Source organism: Crotalus tigris, unplaced genomic scaffold (genome assembly GCF_016545835.1).
Source record: "Crotalus tigris isolate CLP2741 ecotype Arizona unplaced genomic scaffold, ASM1654583v1 scf7180000021054.72434, whole genome shotgun sequence".
Classification (NCBI taxonomy): domain Eukaryota; kingdom Metazoa; phylum Chordata; class Lepidosauria; order Squamata; family Viperidae; genus Crotalus; species Crotalus tigris.
In genome coordinates, this window is record NW_024098331.1 from 36,532 (window position 1) to 59,459 (window position 22,928).

Sequence of the window (22,928 nt, forward strand, 5' to 3'; positions counted from 1 at the left end):
GTTTCTAAGGATGGTGGATATTTTTCTGTTTGTGCAGAATGCTGTTTTGATGTTGTGTTTATGGAGGATCTAATCAGAGAAGCCATTGAGATAGAAAAACACCCACACAGCATGAACAAGCGAGATGATACCTCCTGCCTACCAGCCGTTTGGAAACCCGCCCTTATTGACAAACGACTCCCTAACACAAAAAATGATACCAGACCCACACTCACAAAAACAACACAGGATGTCACCACCACACATCCACGCAAAAAACAAACCCAAAGCCACACCAATGATGAGGCACGACCACAAACCAGAAGCCAGACCACAGCTGCATCATTAGCCACTTTAAACCCCTCCAATCCATACATGAAGCAAACTGACACCCTCCATGAAGATGAGGCACGACCACGAACGCGAAGCCAAAAAATAGCAAGGCAGCCCAAAATCTTAAACCCCTCTGCAACTCAGACTAACCTGAGCACAACCAAACAGAACACTCCCCCAGCCAATCAGAGCACAGCCAACCCCCCAGCCAATCAGAGCACAGCCAAGCCCCTAACCAATCAGAACACACCTCCACCCAATCAGAACACAGCCAAGCTCCCACCCAATCAGTTCATACCCCCACTGGCAGTTAAAAGGAAGAAACAGCTAAGACCACACATTGCTGCTCGAAGCACGAAGCTGAAAACACCAGCCTGAAGATGACGAATGGGACTTCGTCGAAACGTCGCCAAGACACTTCCAATTTTACGCGGGAGAAAACCCGAACAACCAAAGACCCATATATATATATATATATATAGATATATATATATATATATATATATATATATATATATATATATATATATATGAGGATGGTGTTGGAAAGGAACTTTGAGATCATCTGGTCCAACCCTCTTCCCAGGCAGGAAACCCTATACCATTTCAGACAAATGGCAGTCCAATCTCTTCTTAAAGATTTCCAGTGTTGGAACATTCACAGCTTCTGGAGGCAGGTTGTTCCACTGATTAATTGTTCTAACTGTCAGGAAGTTTCTCCTTAGTTCTAGGTTGCATCTGTCTTTGGTTAGTTTCTATCCATTGCTTCTTGTCTTGCCTTCAGGTGCTTTGGATAATAGTTTGACTCCCTCTCTTTGTGGTAATCCCTGAGATATTGGAACACTGCTAACATGTCCCCCCTAATCCTTCTCTTCATTAAACTTCATTCATTTATTTATTGATTAGCCCTTGAGCCATATTAAAGTGCAAAGTTCCAGAAACAAATTATTACTAAATTTGATAAAAACAGTTGATAATGGAATTAGATAAAATACAATTTAAAATGAAATTGGAATAAAATAAAATGAAATTGGAATAGAATACAATAATTTAAGATATAGATAGAATATAATAAAATTATATTCTATCTATATCTTAAATTATTGTATTATTGTGTCACCGCTGCAATCTACCCCATCAGTCCCACATATGCAGATCTCAACTTGACCATTTTGCTTAAGTACGGTTCTGGGTTAAACGTTATTTTCAAATTCTGGCCACATATAAAGTAAGTTGTTTTGATATGGGGAGCCCAATGGGTCATTCATTTTGGTATATAGACTGAGGTACTTATCTCTCTCCCTCTTATACAAGCAACAATCAAATAGGATGTGACCCAGGCCTTCTACCTCTGGTACTACGCAAATGCAGAGTTGTTCATTGTAGGGTATAGAATGGAATCTCCCATATTTAACCATTGTGTCAAGCTGTTTGAATCTTGCTTGCATAAATATGTGCCTTAGATATTTTGGCAGTTGTAACTTCAAATAGCCGTCTAGCTGAAAAGTATGTTTGTATTTGCTCAGCCATTTCAAGTTACCCACCCTATAAGGATAGCTATGTCATTTTGTGTTTCTATATCCTTAATGCTTTGGGCAGTTCTTTTTTTAAATCATTCTCCTATTATGCAAGAGACAGGAAGACCACAGCTTCTTACAACATTTGTTAGTTTGGTGATCCAGGAGCTTTGTGATTATAATTTTATTTGCTCTTGCAGACATAACTTGGGGAGTCTACCAGTCTCCATTTCATTGACTTTGTGCCAATAGTTATATGCAGTGGTGGGATTCAAATATGTGAACAACAGGTTCTTTGTGTGGATGCCACTTCTGGAAGTTCATTCTGGGCCTGGGCAACAAAAAAATAGGTATCTGTTCTGCTGAAGTGGTGCGAATCTGTTCAATCCCACCATGGTTATATGCTCTAATTTTGGATAATTCATGAGTTGTATGAATTCCCAATTCAGCTCTCACTACTGCAACAGATGTCCTTAGATCTACACCCAAAATACATTTCAAATTTGTTTGTTGTAGGACTGTGGTTGAGTATAGACCCCAAACGTCTGCTCCATACAAGAACATAGGGGAGCCTTAGCTTTATATACTTTAATTAATGGGGCTAGGGACCCTGGGTAACTATGATTCTTTAGTTTAAGCAGTAAATTTAAATGGGCTTTTGCTCTAAGTGTACTCTGTTGGTGATGGCAGCCTAAGATCCAGTCTTGGAAAAATTTACACCTAAATACACAAAGGTGTTAACCTGTTCAATTGATTCACCATCTAATTGCCATCTATGTCTCTGTTGATGTTTCCCAAACATCATGATTTTTGATTTAGATTTACTAATGGTTAGGGAGTTATCCTGGCAATAAGAGCTGAATCTTCTTAATAGCCTACATAATCCTACTTGTGAATACAATAATAAAATCATATCATCCTCATAGTACAAGCTGTTACAGTATGTATTTAGGATCACCAGCATATGTACCATGGGATCCTTCATTAACCCTGGCAAATCATTGATAAACTAAATAATAATGGGGCCTTACCCTTTTATTTGTGTGAATTCTGTTAGAGCCCCATTAATCCCATACCGCACCCTCAAACAGGTGCTTGTGTAAAGGACTTTAATCAAAACCAGCAATCTAGGTTCTATTTTAAAAGCTGTCAGTTTACTCCATAGTACTTCTCTGCTTATCATATCAAATTCTGCTGTGAGGTCTATAAAAGCAGCAAACAGGGGTCTCCTCTTACAGGCATATCTGGCAATTAGATGGTTCAAGACAAAGCAGTTATCAATAGTGTATCGGCTTTGTCTAAAACCTGATTGTTCTTCTGCAAAGATACGATTTTCCTCTACCCAGATTTCAATTCTATTTAAAAGATACTTACATATATATTTTGCTGCAATGTCAATCAGACTGATGCCATCTTCCACCCATCTGGTATATGGCAGGTGTTATTTATATGTGTAAAAAGACCTGCCAATACTGTTCCCCACCAATTGGGAAATTTCTTAAATAATTCTGCTGGTAAGAAATCCTTACCTGGGGCTTTATTGCTCTTTCAGCTTTCAATGTGGATTATATCTCCTTTTCCAAGACTGGTGGACAAGGTGGAGGAGTTCTAGAGTTTACTAAATCCCTGCTTAAAGACAGTTTCTCTGCAGGTTCCGTGGAAGCAAACAAACACTGATAATAATTCTCCCAGTCCTCAGCGGAGATTGGTATATCAAATGCAAATCTCCTTTCCTTTAGAACATCTGCTACAGAGTGCCAAAATTTTACTGAGTTATGACTTTTAGCAGCCAATTCAAGTTCAATCCAGATTGAAATAGCAAAACCTTTTTTTTAATTTTATATTTTTTTTATTCACTTCTTATGTGCAACATCTCAGCTTGTATAGGAACAGTAGGATTCCTCTGGGCGAGCCTCATGGCTGCCTACAATTTTTTTTTCAGCCTCTGGCATTCAGGGTCAAACCAACGGGGTCCACCCACTCAAGCTCTTTTTGTACTGGTTTAGTTGTAAGGTGTTTCTTCAGGATATTACAGAGATTAGATAACGTATTGAAGGCTGACAGCCAGTCAGTAGTAGAGGACTGGATTGTTCTAGCCCAGTTGGTAGCATTCTGTGCTTTAAGGCAGTCTGATATTGCCTTCGTATCAACTTTAAAAGCCCAAATTAATCTTTTACCTTCTGTCAGCCATGATATATGGTCTTAAATCTGAGCAGTCTCGCAATGTCAGGCTTACAGGCTGATGATCGCTATTGTCACTAAAGTGTACCGTGACCTCTGAGAAGAGGTCAGCTTTATCTCTAGACACACAAAAGAGATCCAGTACACTGCTTCAATGGACCGAGTGATATGTATAAGGATACCTGTAATTCTTATCCTTACCTCCCAGAATTTGGAGATTACTCTTAAAGATTAAGGAGACTAGGAACAGGCAAGCAGCATTACTTTTGTGGTCTCTTGAGAGCCATTATGTTTTATTAAAATTCCCATCAATAATCATACCAAATTCTTTGGAGTGGATTCAGCCAGCTGGATCAATTGGGTAGAAGGAGTTTTTACAACTTCATTTTGAACTGAATTAAACTTCTTTGCTGGTTCTACTCTTTTTGATATTCTTCTGGGAGTTATATTTCTCCAAGATATAATCTTATGATATTCCATTGTAAATTTTTTTTTCTTTTTATAATCTTAGCCAGTTCCCCCAAAATTGCTGATATTAGTAAAAGGTTTTTCAGCATAGATGTAGGCTTTATATCTAATGTAAGCCACTCTGTCTTTCATATGTTTCTTGTTGAGGGAGATAAAATAATATTTGCGTCAGAACCCATTTTTCCTGGGAGGGGGAAAATCTATTTCATTTCTTTCTATATCTTATTAAGTGTTCTGCCATTCTCCTGAGGGGGGGGAGGGGGAAGGCTCTGCAGTATTTTCTCTGCTTCACTACAATGTATCCTTCCTGCTGTTTCTACATACTTGTTCTTTGAACTATATCTCCCTTGATGTTGTCTTGGGTTGAGAAAGGAGTGTGCCTCAGGCCATCTGGCTTATCTCTCGCTGTGGAAGGGAAAGTGCAAAGACACAACAACATCTTCACAAGCATGGGAATGGACCCCGTTATCAGCTCCTTTCCCACAGCAGACTTAATACCTGAGGATTGACCCATTCAAACTGACCGGATGAACTATTGGGGTGGGGTGTGCTTGAGACCCCTTTAACCTATTGATCTGAGTGGGAAACCCTCAGATCCAGCCTATCATGCCTGCTATCAGCTTCTCCTAATAAAAGTTCCTTTTGGAAAGAAACTGTTCAAGAGTCCTGCTTTCTTAGGATGAGATTTTGAAGTGGGCCCTGACAATTTGTTAGATTAGGTTAAAGTGTTTGCAATCGAAGGTTAGAAACTTCTGTTGCAGGAAACCTTTTGAAGATTTTTAGTGAGCTTAAGGTAATACAAATATAAAATACAAAGCTAAATAAAAATAGAAAATTAGGGGAAGGAAAAAAAAGAGGGAAAGAAAATATAAGGTACAAAGGAAAAAAGAAAAAAGCATTGACTTCCAACTCTTTTTAGCACAGTAGAAGATAATAACATTATAAGCTCATTTTTTTCCTTTATGCTTTAGTACAGTGGTTCTCAGCCTGTGCATTGGGACCCCATTTAGGGTCAAACGACCATTTCACGGGGGTCGCCAAACAACGCAGTCTGCCATTTTTTCCCCTTTTCCTTAACTGTGCTACTCCCTTTTATTCTATTGGCTTTTGAAAGCCAATAGAATAGACTCTCTTGAATAGAGTCTAATTCTATTGGCTTTCAAAAGCCAATAGGAATTGTCCAGGCTGTCTCTGCCCTGCTGACCCCGCCAAAAGTCCCATTCTGCAAACGGTGCTGCACGTTGTCTGCAGCGAAGGCGAGCTGTCTGGAAGCTTCCACCCCTCCCTGCTGAGCAACTACTAAAAATGTAAGTAAAAGAGGGCCAGGGGTGAGAGGTGGGAGGCTGTTCGGTGCAGGGAGGGTTGCTGGTGCACGTGGGGCCTGGTGGGTGCCTTACCTCCCTTGGGCTGGGCCAGCTGGTGACCCAGCTGGTGGTAAGCCTGCGTCGTCCCTGCCACTTGCCAGCTACGCCTCGGCCGGCGCAGGGGGTGGTACCACGCATGCGTGGTGCTCCCGGGCAGGGAAAGTCCTCGACTTATGACTGGTTGGGTAGTCCTCAACTTACAACCGGTTGGGTTGTCCTCAACTTATGACCAGTTGGGGGTCGCGGCATTAAAAAGGTTGAGAACCACTGCTTTAGTATATACTAGCTATTCCTATAATCATGAATCTATCTAATCAACAAAAGTTTCATTTTTTTATCACAACACAAAATCCAAAAGTGATTTCCAAATACAAAACATAATTAAGTATATTCTTCTCTTTGAATAAAGCAATCCATTTAACCAGTTCTGCTTTTTCTTCCTTGCTGTGGAAAAAAAATATACATTTCTGTTTGCACTTAATTTTTTTTTATAAACTATCACCATTTATATTAAGAAAATTCACTATACTTTTTCAGACCCTTTAACCTTAGAGGGAAAAATACTTTTAAAAATCTATTTTAAATCTGTTTGAAAACACTAAACTTTCAGTCAGACCAATAAAATTCCAAGTAACTCCAACTAACTCATTAAAGTTAAATCACTCCTTCCAAGTTACCCTCATAAAATAAAAAAAAATTCTTCTCGTATAAATCCTTTTTAAAACTCTAAACTTTTCTTTAAGCTAATACATAGTTTTCTTTAATTTTCTCTTAACACAGATAACTCAAATATACTTTTGAATGATGGTAAATCTTGTAATATTTATTAAGCTTATAATAATTTATGATTATTAATTATCCTAAAACTTGTAATATTTTACAAGCTTTATGAATTACTTAAGCATTATATATAAAGGAAAAAAACTTATTTTCAAATCCACTTTACATTAAAATTTTCATTCTGTTGCTAATATCAGACAGATGAAAATCCATCCTAATTCCAATTGACATATTATGTTTAAATCACTCCTTCTAGTTTATCTTCACAAAAAAAATCTTTTTCTTCTTGGAATGTTAATTAAGTAGTCATCAACTTGTCAAGGATGTTTCAACTTTGCTAGTGCCCAAGAAGAAAAAGTCCCAAAATTGTCTCTTTGAAACTTGCATGTTTTCTTGGAACTCTTCTTTCAATTATGTTGGGAGGTTTATGTTTAAACCATCACAATAAACATTGATGTCAGCTTTATATTCCAAAATTGCAGTTGACTCCTCTACATTGCCAGCTACTTGTGCAATTCCTTGGTAGTTTGATAACATTCTACACATAATTTTATCTCTGATGGAGTTTGAGTAGGTTTTTTTTAACATATTTGGTTAGCTGATCTATGAAATAATAAGTTTTATTTTATGAACTAGTGAGGATTTTTCAAATACACCTCTCATAATTTTCTCCTCTTTAACTCCCTCTTTAGTCAAAGAGTAGCTTTTTTGTAAGTCCCTTAGGATTTGCTGGCCAATAAGGAATCATAAAAATCAGAACATTTTAGCCACCACAGCAAAGCAGACTAAGCTTCAAATTACAATTTTGTATCCTTCATTTAAAAAAAAAAATCTCTTCCCCTGGGCATGTGATCTTCACTGGAAACCATCCTTTATACTACTTTTGTTGGCAATTGCTCACTTAAAAAAATCAATAAACCATCAGACATTATCTCATCAAAACAAAATAATTAACTCCTAGAGGAATCACCATTTTTTTCTTAGCTTGGACCAAACATCAAAGGCTGCACAGAAGGGTATTTAAATTCAACAACAATCAAGATATAAAGTAAGTCATGAACCACAGAGAGTTTGGTACAAGGGTTAATAGTGTCACTGTCAGATACATTGCTTCAGGTTTCTACCCTCTGTTCTTTTCTGCCAGAGTATCTTTTCCAGTTCTTGTGATATTCAAGATACAAGTTGTACTCTCATGCATCTTGAAATATAAAATGATAGATTTTCTATTTAGATGCATTCTTAGATATAAATCTTGGATTAATCCTTAGATGAAATATTGGAATATATATATATATATTTCCCTATGGTTAGGGTGGAAGACATAACATTTTCACAATAACAAAAGCATCAAGATGTACTTTCTGATTTTCTTAGTGTACAAAGTAGCTACTTTGAAGTGCCCTGCAAGTAATGCTTTCCTTGTTCCACATGATTGGTACCAGCCTGGAGACTTCATCATTGGTGGAATAGCGTCCCACATTCTTTACCACTTTTTGGAAATGAAATTTAATGAACATACTGCCAGAAGACCTAATGATGTACCAATGTAAGAATTTTCCTTTGCTATGTAATCTTAGCCAGATGCCCAAAAATCCCTTATAAAAGTAAAAGCTGTTTGTGCATAAATGTAAGGTTTTTCTATGGAATCTATGCTTTCTGCGTCTTTCAATTACATCTGGTTCTTGCAGAAGAAATAATCTTCTTTACATTTTTTTAAAAAAACTTTCACACACATTGTTGAACATATACTGAAATTGAGCTAATTTTTTAAAAGGTTTGGCATTATCTCTCCTCCCAAAACATACAAACAGTAAATGGTGATACCTGATAAATCTGTTCATTTATCATTTTCTGAAAATCTCATAGAAAATAAATATAGAACTTTGAAAATTATGTATTTCTTACAAGTCATTGAAATACTGTGTAAAACATAAATTTAAACTCTGTAGAAATTATCAATAAAGGAGAATATTTTAGCACAGGGTTGAAATGAATTTGATTATTTTCTTGCAGATATTTAATTAAACAAATTAGGTGATATCATCAGGGTTTATAATTAGGAATTTTAGAAAAGATATTATGTTTTTATTACTATCAAAGAAAGAAATGGCTATTATTCTTAAGAAATAATGCTGCCTTATGAGAATTGTCAGCTTACTTTTACAACAAGGGTATTTCAATTATTTGCAGTATAATCATCAAATTTCATCAGCACGTCCTTGCCTTGGCCTTTGCTATGAAGGAGATCAATGAGGACTCCAAGATCTTACCTAACATCACTCTTGGGTTCCATATCTATGATAGTTACATCAATCCTAAAATGACCTATCGTACCACTCTGGACCTCCTTTTTAAATCCCAGGAATTTGTCCTTAACTACAAATGTGATAGCCAGAAAAAACTCATGGCTATTATTGGAGGATTGGATTTTGATACATCATCTTATATCGCTGAAATAATGGGTTTCTTTAAGTTTTCACAAGTAAGCTGTGATGGGGTTGAGGAGAAAAAAAAACTATATGTTGTTGTTGTTGTTGCTGTTGCTGTTGCTGTTGTTGATGTTACATAATAATTAATGAGCATCAAAGACTTAAGTTTGTATTAGGAAGTTCTGCATGTCTTAAAGTCTGCTATGTAGCATTCTTTTTTGATACTACAAAGCCAATTACAGGAATTGAATATCTAGAGACATTCCATACCTAAGGGAAAATTTGAATGTACTACTCTGAAACTAGAATTAAATAATTGATCTTTTAAATGTGCCTGAAGTAATTCCAACACTTTTCTTTCGTATTAATATTTAGGAGAATTCTAGGAAAACATGTTTCTTGGATATATTTTATAGGAAAACTAGACTAGAAAAATTAGGTTCAATTTAATAATTGAACAGAATCGTACTCCACTTTTTTTTAGCTGACATATGGTTCATTGGCCCAAGATGTGTTTCAGACCAGTAAGTTCTCTTCACTTTATTTCATGGTCCCAAAAGAGGACCATCAATACATTGGAATTATCCAACTACTTCACCATTTTGGGTGGACATGGATTGGGATTTTTGCTTTTGATAACAATAATGGAGAAAATTTCTTACACAAAATGCAGCCCTTACTTTCAGAGAATGGAATCTGCTCATCATTCATAGTAAGGCTTGCACAACTGGTTCACTTGGAGGACTTCCCAGAAGTTTATCATACAATCTCAATTATCTCCAATAATTTGATGAACAGCAAAGCCAATGCATTTCTTGTCCATGGAGAATCCTGGGCTATTACGTGGCTAAGAACTGTTACATTTTTGGCAGATCCTGAAACCAAAGAAATGGCATTATTTAGAAAGGTGTGGATCATGACTGCACAGATTGATTTCATATTATCAGGATTTCAAATCACATGGGATCTCCAGATGTTCCATGGGGCTATTTCCTTCACTGTTCATTCAAGAGCAGTTGTAGGTTTCAAGGAATTTCTTCAGACTGTAAATCCTCTTTCAGACAACAGAGATGGGTTTCTGCAGGAAGTTTGGGAACAATCATTTGATTGTTCATTTCCAAAAATAGAGTTACAAGAAATACAGAATAGGAAATGCACTGGGGAGATGAAGCTGGAGGACCTTCCTGGGCCTTTGTTTGAAATGGAAATGATTGGCCAAAGCTATAGTATCTACAATGCTGTTTATGCAGTGGCTCATGCTTTGCAAGGTCTACTCATTCTGGAGTTCAATAGAAAAAAAACTAAGATGGATAAAAAAACCGATTTTCAATATCTGCAGGCTTGGCAGGTATTCCTTTTCCATTTGATACCTCTTTCATTTCAATGAGCAGTCTGATGTAGAATTATCTTTTGAATTCATTGCAGAAAGTCTTAATCTTTCCTGCATGTGGAATCAAGTATGAGAAACAACATAGAAATAAGGAAGACTTTCTTGATTGCGAGAACAATTAACAAATAATTAGTGGAACTACTTGCCTTCAGAGGTGGTTGATGCTCCAACACTGGAGATTTCGAGGAAGAGAAGGATAGCTAATTTTGTGAAATGGTATAGGGTCTTCTCCTTGAGCAGGGTGTTGTTCTAGAACATTGGTGGTGAACCTATGGCACGGGTGCCAGAGATGGCACTCGGAGCCCTCTCTGTAGGAACACGTGCTGTTGCCCAAGCCTTGTCTCCCCCCAAATCCCTCCTCATCAGCAGCCTCCCTGGAGGAGAGTTGCTCCCGAGCATGGCCCACATGCAGCAGCATAGCCAAGTACATGGCAGGTAGGCAACATAGACAAGACTCTGCCCTCATGCCCTATCGTGCGGGCAGAGGGCATGGCCGCCATGGTGCTGCTAGACTGCCCGGGTGATCTATGGTGGGCCCTGGAGGCAGTGAGCAGCCCTGTGGGCAGGTGGGTCGGCGGACTGGGTGGGGGTGGAGTGGGGGAAGGGCAGGTGCTGGAGAAGGGGTGGGGCCAGTTTTTAGGCATTCGGTATCTAAAAGGTTTGCCATCACTGTTCTAGAAGATCCCAAGTTTCCTTCCAACTGTGTTTTATTGGCTTCGATGTGGGCAGGAGTTAGCTTCCAAAATATGCAATAATTTAAATGATAATTTAAATTACTTTTCATTGTCACCTCCAAAAATAATCAATTTTCCTAGAACTTTTCATGTGGATCATGAAATTGTCATGTGTGACAAGCTGCACTTTCTGTCTCTATCAGGTTTTAGAGGAATAAAATAAAACTTGTCCCTTTTATATGTGGCATAAATAGTATGAACCAAACCTATGTTTGCAATTATTTCTACCACTAATCTATCTATCAAAGAAAGCTCAGATTGTAAAATTTTGTTAGAGGAATTTAGTCAGACCTCAACCTCTAAAATAGCTTTGTATCATTGAGGAAAGATTATATATGGATTAGGTTGAATTCGTTCTTTCAGAAGGAAACCCAAATCATAACTGAAGGATGTTACCTAATTCCAAAATGTATCTTCATTCTCTTCAATTCCTTCTTACCTTTCCTTAAAATAATATAAAATTAATTAATTAATTATTTCCACGCAATTCCCTTTCTCTTCTATTTCATTTTAATAGCTCCATTCATTTCTTCAAGGCATTTCTTTTAACAATTCAGTTGGGGAGAGAGTGTTCCTGAATGAGAAAGGAAAAGCAACAGGTGGCTTCGACATCACCAACTTGATCACTTTTCCAAACAGATCCTTTCAGAGAGTTAGAGTTGGAAAGATGGATCTACAGGCCCCAAAAGGGAAGGAATTACTCATTGATGAAGATGTGATCGTCTGGAATCCAGCTTTTAACCAGGTAAATCTATAATGCCATAATTCATTATGGTCCCATATTGAACACAATCTCTTTTCATATCTGATTTCTGGTTTTTTAAAGAAACAATGGCATATTCTTTTCAAATGTTGTTGATGATGAAGCATTTACATAACAATGTAAAAGCCATGTTTGCACATTTGGTTAGCATTTGTGTTTTAAGTCATGAGAGTAGCCACTTTTCCATTAGATTGTCATGTGCACTTATTTACTCATCCTGCCCTTCAAAAAGGACCTTTTGTACATCACTGTAATTTCTATATCATTTTAACTTGTTGATGAAGTTGATAAATTAAGTATTCTTTCAGAAGTCAAAAATAATTCCCCACAATAAAGGAGAAAAATTACAAACTGTTTTAAATACCCCCAATTTCAAAACCTTTTATGCTTATCACCAGGTTCTTCCACTTTCTCGATGCAATGACCCTTGTTTCCCTGGATCCTGGAAGAAAGGGATTGAGGGGGATCAATTCTGCTGCTATGCCTGTGTTCCATGCCCAGAAGGGAAGATTTCAAATCAAAATGGTAGGGTAGGAATTCTATCATTTTTTATTAGAATTAAGCATACATTAATAAACTACTTGGAGGCATAAAGTTAATAAGACAATTTTCAGTAATATGAAATGCCTAGATGAAAAAGTATCCTTGATTTTTCTTCCAGATATGGATGACTGTTTTGAATGTTCAGAAGATCAGTATCCAAATAAAGAAAAGAATGGATGTATCCTGAAAGCGATGGTATTTCTAACTTTTGAAGAAACATTAGGAATTGGTTTAGCCTCAGCAGCTCTTTGTTTCTTCTTCTTGACAACTTGGATACTTGAAACTTTTATTAAGCACAGGGATACTCCGATTGTCAAAGCCAACAACAGGTTCCTCACCTACACCCTCCTTGTCTCTCTTTTGCTCTGTTTTCTCTCCTCTTTGTTCTTTCTCAGCCATCCTGGCAAAGTGACCTGCCTTCTCCGACAATCAATGTTTGGTATCACTTTCTCAGTGGCCATTTCTAGTGTATTGGCTAAAACCATCACTGTAGTTGTGGCTTTCATGGCCACTAAACCAGGATCTCAGATGAGGAAATGGGTGGGGAAAAGATTGGCTTTTTGTACTGTCCTTTCCTGTTCTCTCTTCCAAGTATTGATTTGTATAATTTGGTTGTCAACATCTCCCCCATTCCCGGAGTTGGACATGTATTCAGAGCTCCAAGAAATTATTTTGCAGTGCAATGAGGGGTCAGCTTTCTTTTTCTACTGTGTCTTGGGCTACATGGGTATCTTGGCCATTGCCAGCTTTATTGTGGCTTTTCTTGCCCGTAAACTACCTGACAGCTTCAATGAAGCCAAGTTCATCACCTTCAGCATGTTGGCCTTTTGCAGTGTGTGGATCTCCTTCTTTCCAGCCTATCTGAGCACAAAAGGCAAAGCCACGGTAGCTGTGGAGGTCTTCTCCATCTTGTCCTCCAGCGCTGCATTACTGGGATGTATATTTTTGCCAAAATGCTACATAATTGTTTTTAGGCCTGACCTCAACCACAGGGAGAAACTCACAAAGAGAAATTAGTATCCTAGGTGAACTTTCTTGAAAGGAAAGATTGCTCACAAAAAAGAATAGAAAGACTGCTTGCTATCTACAGGATATATATAGAAGTTTTAATTCTGTCAAACAAGGCTTTGTGAAAGATTATTCTTAATAGCAAGATTTATTATAATTGCCTATATCAAAAGAAGTGCTTTTATTGTAGCATTTTCAACCTCTTTCCAAGAGTGTTTAATTATTTATAGTTGTTTTCCAGTCATCAATATATGTGTTGATTGTTGATTTGGATAAGGAGAGGATGACTTCTTTGAAATGGCTTTGCTCCCATCGCGCAAACCTTTTTTGTATGAGAACATGGAAACTGGAGACCCTACAGAAGATAGGGAATCTTGCTTTGAAGATGCCACAAAAGAAATGGAGATGCGGTTGCTCTAGGAGATTTTCATTTGCAATTCACTGTCTATAGAAATGAAGAAGTGAAGATGGATTTCTCCAAGGCTTTTTTTGTCATAGAATGCCCAGAACAGAGTTCTGGCACCTTTTTTGGATGGAACCTTGCAGGGTGTTCAGGTTGTATAATGTGTGTGAGTTTCAGCACCTTTTTTTTTTTTTACAAAAAAAGCACTGCATTTCTCACCTACTTGGAAGATTAAAGGTGGTTTATTGTGCAATTTCAGGAAAGACCTTGATATGGTGCCATTACAATCCCGACTCTTCTTTCATAGAGGTTTAACATAATTAAACATAATTTCTATGTTTAAAAGTATTTTAGTTTGGTCTAATGTTAAAGGCATTGGATTAGAAAATGGGAGACCATAAGTGCAAGTCCTTGCTTGGCCTTGAGAGCCAGCTTGATGACCTTAAGGCAAAAACTGTCTCTCATCCCATCCCATCTCACAGGTATGTTGTGGTCGGGAAAATATGACCAGGAAGGTGGGTTGCACATGGTTGTGGCTTTGAGTTAAGTAAAAAGATGGGATATACTGTATATAGATAGATAGATAGATAGATAGATAGATAGATAGATAGATAGATAGATAGATAGATAGATAGATATGTGTGTGTGTGGGGGGGGGGTCTTTGGCTTTTCGGGTTTTCTCCCACATAAAATTGGAAGAGTCTTGGCAACGTTTCAACGAAGTCTCATTCGTCATCTTCAGGCTGGTGCTTTCGGCTTTGTGCTTCTAGGAGCAATGTGTGATTGTAGCTGTTTCCTCCTTTTAACTGCCAGTGGGGGTATGAACTGATTGGATGAGAGCTTGGCTGTGTTCTGATTGGATGGAGGTGTGTTCTGATTGGTTAGGAGCTTCGCTGTGCTCTGATTGGCTGGGGGGTTGGCTGTGCTCTGATGGGCTGGGGGGTTGGCTGTGCTCTGATTGGCTGGGGGAGTGTTTTGTTTGGGTGGGGGCTTTGTTGTGCTCAGGTTAGTCTGAGTTGCAGGGTGGGTTAAAATGGTGAACTGCATTGCTATTTTTTGGCTTTGCGTTCATGGTCGTGCCTCATCTTCATGGTGGGTGTCAGTTTGCTTCATGTATGGATTGGAGGGGTTTAAAATGGCTAATGATGCAGCTGTGGTCTGCCTTCTGGTTTGTGATCATCTCTCATCATCGGTGTGGCTTTGGGTTTGCTTTTTGCGTGGATGTGTGGTGGTGACATCCTGTGTTGTTTTTGTGAGTGTGGCTCTGGTGTCATTTTTTGTGTTCGGGAGTCCTTTGTCAATAAGGGCGGGTTTCCAAATGGCTGGTAGGCGGGAGGTATCATCTCATTTGTTCATGCTGTGTGGGCGTTTTTCTATCTCGATGGCTTCTCTGATTATTCTGTTATTAAAATGTTCAGTTTTGGCAATGGTTCTGGTATTTTTAAAGTCAGTTTCATGTCCTGTGATTTTAAGGTGTTGGACCAGGGAAGAAGTTGGTTCCTCTTTTTTGACTGAGTTCTTATGTTCTTCAATGCCTGCACTTATTCTTCTGTTGGTTTGTCCAATGTATGTGGTGGGACAAGTGGTGCATGGGATTTCATATACTCCTTGATTTTCTAATTCAATTTTATCTTTGGGGTTTCTTAGGATGGTGGATATTTTTCTGTTTGAGCAGAATGCTGTCTTAATGTTGTGTTTGTGGAGGATCTTACTGATTCTGTCTGTGGTGCGTTTTATGTAAGGGAGGAGGCTATGCCGTTTTCTTGTTCTCTGTCTTGGGTTTTAGTGGGGGTTTCTTTTTGGATGAGTTTGGTAATCTTATTTCATTGGAATCCATTGGATGTAAGTACATTAGTGAGAGTGTGTAGTTCGGTTTTTAGGTGTTGTTCATCAGCTAAGCGTTTTGTTCTAGAGATGAGTGTCTTGGCTACGGAGTTGATCTGTGCTGGGTGGTGGTGTGAGAGAGCATTCAGATAGCAGTTTGTGTGTGTTTTCTTCTGGTAGATGGTGTGTCCTAGGGAGCCATTGGATTTCTTGTAGACTAAGACATCTAGGAAGGGAAGTTGGTTATTAGTTTCTGTTTCCATGGTGAACTGTATTTTGGGGTGTAGGCTGTTGAGGTGTATGAGGAAGTTGTCCAGTTTTTCTTTCCCATGTGGCCAGATTATGAAGGTGTCGTCTAGGTATCTGAGCCAGAATTTGGGTTTGTGTTCAGATTTTTCTAGAGCTTGGGTTTCAAAGTGTTCCACGTAGAGGTTTGCAATGACAGGTGAGAGGGGTGATCCCATGGGTGCTCCTTCTATTTGTTTGTATTTTTGTCCATTATAGATGAAGTATGTGTTGGATAGACTATGGTTGGTCAGATCTAGGATGTGTTTTGGGGGTTTATATTTGTTTTGGATAGCTGTCAAGGCTTCTTTGATTGGCACTTGGGTGAACAGGGATATGACATCGAAGCTCATGAGTAGGTCACTGGGCTGTAAGTTTTGTTTCTTTATGATCTCTAAGAAATGGAAATAATTTTTTACGTGTGAGGTGATGGATTCTGCATAGGGCTGTAATTGTTTGGCAAGAAATATATATATATATAAGGAGGAGGAGGAGGAAGAGGAGGAGGAGGAGGATGGTGTTAGAAAGGAACTTTGAGATCCTCTAGTCCAACCCTCTGCCCAATAAATCAATTTATTTATTGATTAGCCCTTGGGCCATATTAATGTACAAAGTTCCAGAAACAAATTATTACTAAAATTTGATAAAAGCAGTTGATAATGGAATTAGATAAAATACAATTTAAAATGAAATTGGAATAAAATAAAATGAAATTGGAATAGAATACAATAATTTAAGATATAGATAGAATATAATAAAATTATATTTCGGTGTCACCTCTGCAATCTTCCCTATCAGTCCCACATATGCAGATCTCAAGTGGACCATTTTGCTTAAGTACTGTGCTGTGTTAAACGTTATTTTATTACTTCTCTGCTTACCATATCAAATGCTGCTGTGAGGTCTATAAAAGCAGCAAACAGGGGTGTCCTCTTATAGGCATATCTGGCAATTAGATGGTTGAAGACAAAGCAGTTATGAATAGTGTATCGGCTTTGTCTAAAAACTGCTTGTTCTTCTGCAAAGGTATGGTTTTCCTCTACCCAGATTTCAATTCTATTTAAAAGGAACTTAGCATGTATATTTTGCTACAATGTCAATCAGACTGTTGGGCCTATAATTACTAGGATCCTTTTTATTTCCTTTTTTATATATGGGGACAACTATTACCATCTTCCACCCATCTGGTATATGGCAAGTGTTATTTATATGTGTAAAAAGACCTGCCAATACTGTTCCCCACCAATTGGGAAATTTCTTAAATAATTCTGATGGTAAGAAATCCTCACCTGGGGCTTTATTGCTCTTTCAGCTTTCAATGATGGATTATATCTCCTTTTCCAAGACTGGTGGACAAGGGAGAGGAGTTCTAGAGTTTACTACATCCCTGCTTAAAGACAGTTTCTCTGCAGGTTCTGTGGAAGCAAGCAAACACTGATAATATTTGCCACAGTTCTCAGCGGAGATTGGTATATCAAATGCAACCCTCCATTCCTTTAGAACTGGGGTGTCAAACTCAATTTCATTGAGGGCCGCATCAGCATTGCGGTTGCCCTCAGGGGGCCAGTTGGGTATGGCCAGGGTGGGTGCAGCCTACTGGTTGGGCGTGGATGGAGTGGGTGTGGCCTACTGGGTGGGTGTGGTCAGCTCTACATCATTTGTGTCAAGGGTGCCTGTGGGGGCTTGGGCAGGAGTGGGATAGATCTGAGGGTCTCTGGCAGAAGGGGGTGGGACCAGCGCAAGTGCCAAGGAGCCTCACTGTTCCTCTCAGGTGATGTGGGGGGGGGGATTTTGGAGCTAAGACTGAATGTGTTTCAGCATAGATGGCCACCACAAAATTGTACATTGGCTCCCAGCTGGCCTGGGTCAGGGCCAAGGCAGAGGGAGCCGTTCCCTCACTGTTTCCAGGATGGCTTCACGGGCCACATGAAACCACTTTGCGGGCCACATCCAGCCCCCGGACCTTGAGTTTGACATGTCTGCTTTAGAACATCTGTTACAGAGTGCCAAAATTTTACTGAGTTATGACTTTTATCAGCCAATTCAAGTTTGATCCAGATTGAAATTGCAAAACCTTTTTTAAAAAATTTATATATTTTTTTATTCACTTATTATGTGCAAAATCTCAGCTTGTATATGAACAGTAGGATTCCTCTGGGGGAGCCTCATGGCTGCCTACAATTTCTTTTTCAGCCACTGGCATTCAGGGTCAACCCAACAGGGACTACCCACTCAGGCTCTTTTTGTAGCAGGTTTAGTTGTAAAGTGTTTCTTCATGATATTACAGAGATTAGATAATGAGCTGAAGGCTGACAGCCAGTCAGTAATAGATGACTGGATTGTTCTAGCCCAGTTGGTAGCATTCTCTGCTTTAAGGCAGTCTGATATTGCCTTAGTATTAACTTTTTTTTTTTTAATTGAAAATTTTTTATAAACTTTTACAAAGACAAAAAAAACAGTAACAACAGCAACAACACAAAAAAAACAAAACAAAACAACCCTCCCCCAACCCCTCCCAAATCACCCCTCCCCCCGAGCTTCCCAGAGCAGAATATAGGCTTAATTAAAAAAAATTAACAAGATTATAAGATAATTAAGATAATTAAAAACAAAATATATATAAATAAAGAATTATAAACCTTAAAAAGAAAAAATATTTAAAGAAAAAACAAGGAAAAGAAAAGGAAAAAGTAAAGTTTTTAAACAAATTATAAATAGGCTAAATGGTATTTTTTCATATCCAATTTAAATTGTATAAAATTTATCTATTTTTCCCATACAGAAAAAAAATTCTCTTGCGTTTGCTCTTTTAAGAAAGCCGAAATCTTTGCCATTTCCGCCAAATAAGATACTTTTAAAAACCACTCTTGCAAAGTAGGCAAAGATTCCTTCTTCCAATATTGACCTACTAACAGCCTTGCGGCTGTAATCAAATTCAACATCAATATAACCTCCTTAGCATCACAATCAATAACAATACCAAGCAAAAACAATTGTGGAGTAAATTTTACCTTCTTTCTGAAAATTCTCTGAATATTCCACCATATTTTAATCCAAAAAGCTTTTATATTTTTGCACGACCACCAAATATGATAATAAGTGGGTCACCTCTACCTTCTGTCAGCATGATATATGGTCTTAAATCTGAGCAGCCTCGCAATGTCATGCTTACAGGCTGATGGTCGCTATTATCACTAAAGTGTACCGTGACCTCTGAGAAAAGGTCAACTTTATCTCTAGACGCACAAAAGAGATCCAGTACACTGCTTGAATGGACCGAGTGGTATGTATAACGATACGTGTAAGTCTTATCCTTACCTCCTAGAATTTGGAGATTATATTTCTCCAAGATATATTCACATATTATATTGTCTGAATGTTGCTTTGCTGGATGGAACGCAAATAGCAATAGCACTTAGACTTACATACTGCTTCATAGTGCTTTACAGCCCTTTCTAAGTCTGCAAATTGTCCCCAACAATCTACAGTGAGGGAAAAAAATATTTGATCCCCTGCTGATTTTGTATATTTGCCCCCTGAAAAAGAAATGATCAGTCTGAGGACTTCTGATCGGATGCCTAGATGAGACGGGAGGAAGAAGCTGGTGCTCCGGGTTCTTAGCCCAATGCCGTTCAGTCCGGTGCTCAGAAAGTTGCCCTAGAGGGGCAACAAAGAAGGAGGGAAGCTTCAAGAGTCTGGACCAGACAGCAGTCCTGCTCTACTGGATTATATGGATATGATCAGGAAGAGACAATTCTTCAAATTAGTTGATCCCAAGCCATGTAAGGTTTAAAGGTGAAAAACAGCATCTTGAATTGTACCCAGAAGCAAATGATCAGCCAATGAAACTCCCGCAACAAAGGTGAAATATATGTTCACCTCGGTCTACACAAAACCATATGGGTGGCTGCACTTTGAACCATTTGGTGCTTCCAGATACTTTTCAAGAGCAGCCCCTTATAGAACTCCATGTGCAGTGGTGATTTATTAATTGGTGGTGTGGCATCCCACATAGTTTATTACTTTTATCAATTGAAATTGAAGGAACATCCCTGTGCAAAACCTTATGATATTCCATTGTAAAAGTTTTGTTTTTCTTTTTATAATCTTAGCCAGTTCCCCCCAAAATTGCTGATATTAGTAAAAGGTGTTTCAGCATAAATGTAGGTTTTATATCTAATGTAAGCCACTCTGTCTTTCAAATGTTTCTAGTTGTGGGAGATAAGATATTTGTGTCAGAACCCATTTTTCCTGGGGGGGGAGAATCTATTTCATTTCTTATTGAGGGTCTGCCATTCTCCTGAGGGGGAGGGGGAAGGCTCTGTGCTACGTTCTCTGTTTCACTACAATGTATCCTCGCTGCTGTTTCTACATACTTGCTCTTTGAATTATCTCTCCCTTGATGTTACCTTGGGGTGAGAAAGGAATGTGCCTCAGGCCATCTGGCATGTCTTTTGCTGTGGAAGGGAGGTGCAAAGACACAACAACATCTTCACCAGCATGGGAACGGACCCCGTTATCAGCTCCTTTCCCACAGCAGACTTAATACCTGAGGACTGGCCCATTCAAACTGACCGGATGAACTATTGGGGTAGGGTTTGCTTGAGACTCCTTTAACCTTTTGATCTGAGTAGAAAACCCTCAGATCCAGCCTATCGTGCCTGCTATCAGCTTCTCTTAATAAAAGTTCCTTTTGGAAAGAAACTGTTCCAAGAGTCCTGCTTTCTTAGGATGAGGTTTTGAAGTGGGCCTTGACAATTTGTTAGATTATGTTAAAGTGTTTGCAATCAAAGGTTAGAAACTTCTGTTGCAGAAAATCTTTTGAAGATTTTTAGTGAGCTTAAGGTAATTCAAATATAAAATACAAAGCAAAATAAAAATAGAAAGTTAGGGGAAGGAAAAAAAGAGGAAAAGAAAATATAAGGTATAAAGGAAAAAAGAAAAAAAGCCTTGACTTCTGATTCTTTTTAGCACAGTAGAAGATAATAACATTATATACTAGCTATTTCTATAACAATGAATCTATCTAATCAGGAAAAGTTTCATTTTTTCATCACAACACAAAATCCAAAAGTGATTTCCAAATACAAAATATAATTAAGTATATTCTTCTCTTTGAATAAAGCAACCCATTTAAACATTTCTGCTTTTTCTTCCTTGCTGTGGAAAAAATATACATTTCTGTTTGCACTTAAAAATCTTTATAAACTATCACCATTTATATTTAAAAAAATTACTATCACTTTCAGACTCTTTAAGCTTAGAGGGAAAAAATACTTGTTAAAATCTATTTGAAATCTATTTGAAAACACTAAACTTTTATTTAAAAACATTTCTAAAATCAAAAAGTTCTAATACATCTTTGTAAAAAAATTCCATTTAACATACATTAAAGTTTGCTTTCACTTAGACTAATAAAATTCCAAGTAACTACAATTAACTCATTAAACTTAAATCATTCCTTCCAAGTTACCCTCATAAAAAAAAATTCTTCCTGTATACATCCCTTTTAAAACTCTAAACTTTTCTTTAAGCTAATACGTATTTTTCTTTAATTTTCTCTTAACACAGATAACTCAAATATACTTTTGAATGATGGTAAATCTTGTAATATTTATTAAGTTTATAATGATTAAGGATTATTAATTATCCTAAAACTTGTAATATTTTGCAAGCTTTAGGAATTACTTAAGCATTATATATAAAGGAAAAAAACTCATTTTCAAATCCACTTGACATTAAAATTTTCATTCTATTGCTAATATCAAACAGCTGAAAATCCATCCAAATTCCAATTGACATATTATGTTTCAGTCACTCCTTCTAGTTTATCTTCATAAAATATTTTTTTTCTTCTTGGAATGTTAATCAAGTACTCATAAACTTCTCAAGGATGTCTCAACATTATTAGTGCCCATGAAGAAAAAGTCCCAAAATTGTCTCTTTGAAAGTTGCATGTTTTCTTGGAACTCTTCTTTCAATTATGTTGGGAGGTTTATGTTTAAACCATCACAATAAAGATTGATGTCAGATTTATATTCCAAAATTGCAATTGACTCCTCTAGGTTGCCAGCTGCTTGTGCAATTGCCTTGGTAGTTTGATAATGTTCTACACATAATTGTATCTCTGAAGGAGTTTGACTAGGTTTTTTTAAACATATTTGGATAGCTGATCTATGAACTAATGAGTTTTATTTTATGAATTAGTGGATTTTATTTAAGGATTTTTCAAATATATCTCTCATAATTTTCTCGTCTAACTCCCTCTTTAGTCAAAGAGTAGCTTTTTTGTAAGTCCCTTAGGATATGCTGGCCAATAAGGAATCATAAAAATCAGAACATTTTAGCCACCCACAGTAAAGCAGACTAAGCTTCAAATTACAACTTTGTATCCTTCATTTAAAAAATAAATAAATCTCTCTCCCCGGGCATGTCATCAGTTCTCCATCTTCACTGGAATCCATCATTTATACTACTTTTGCTGGCAATTGCTGATTTTAAAAAAATAGATGAATCATCAGACATTATCTCATCAAAACAAAATAATTATCTCCTAGAGGAATCACCATTTTTTTCTTAGCTTGGACCAAACATCAAAGGCTGCACAGAAGGGTATTTAAATTCAACAACAATCAAGATATAATGTAAGTCATAAACCACAGAGAGTTTGGTACAAGGGTTAATAGTGTCACTGTCAAATACATTGCTTCAAGTTTCTACCCTCTGTTCTTTTCTGCCAGAGTATCTGTTCTGTTTCTTGTGAAATTCAAGATACAATTGCACTCTCATGCCTCTTCAAATAGCAAATGATAGATTTTCTATTTAGATGCATTCTTAGATATAAACCTTGGATTAATCCTTAGATGAAGTATTGGAATATATATATATTTCCCTATGGTTAGGGTGGAAGACATAACATTTTCACAA

General features: G+C 37.5%; 1 protein-coding gene across 1 annotated transcript; it reads left to right on the plus strand.

Annotated features, from left to right (window-relative positions):
- The first annotated feature begins 7,974 nt into the window (after positions 1-7,974).
- Positions 7,975-13,498, plus strand: LOC120319957 (vomeronasal type-2 receptor 26-like). The gene is made up of 6 exons (XM_039369362.1): positions 7,975-8,168; positions 8,813-9,104; positions 9,536-10,399; positions 11,825-11,920; positions 12,337-12,463; positions 12,600-13,498. Exons 1-6 carry the CDS (start codon positions 7,975-7,977, stop codon positions 13,496-13,498), a joined length of 2,472 nt encoding a protein of 823 aa, XP_039225296.1.
- Positions 13,499-22,928: the final 9,430 nt, after the last annotated feature.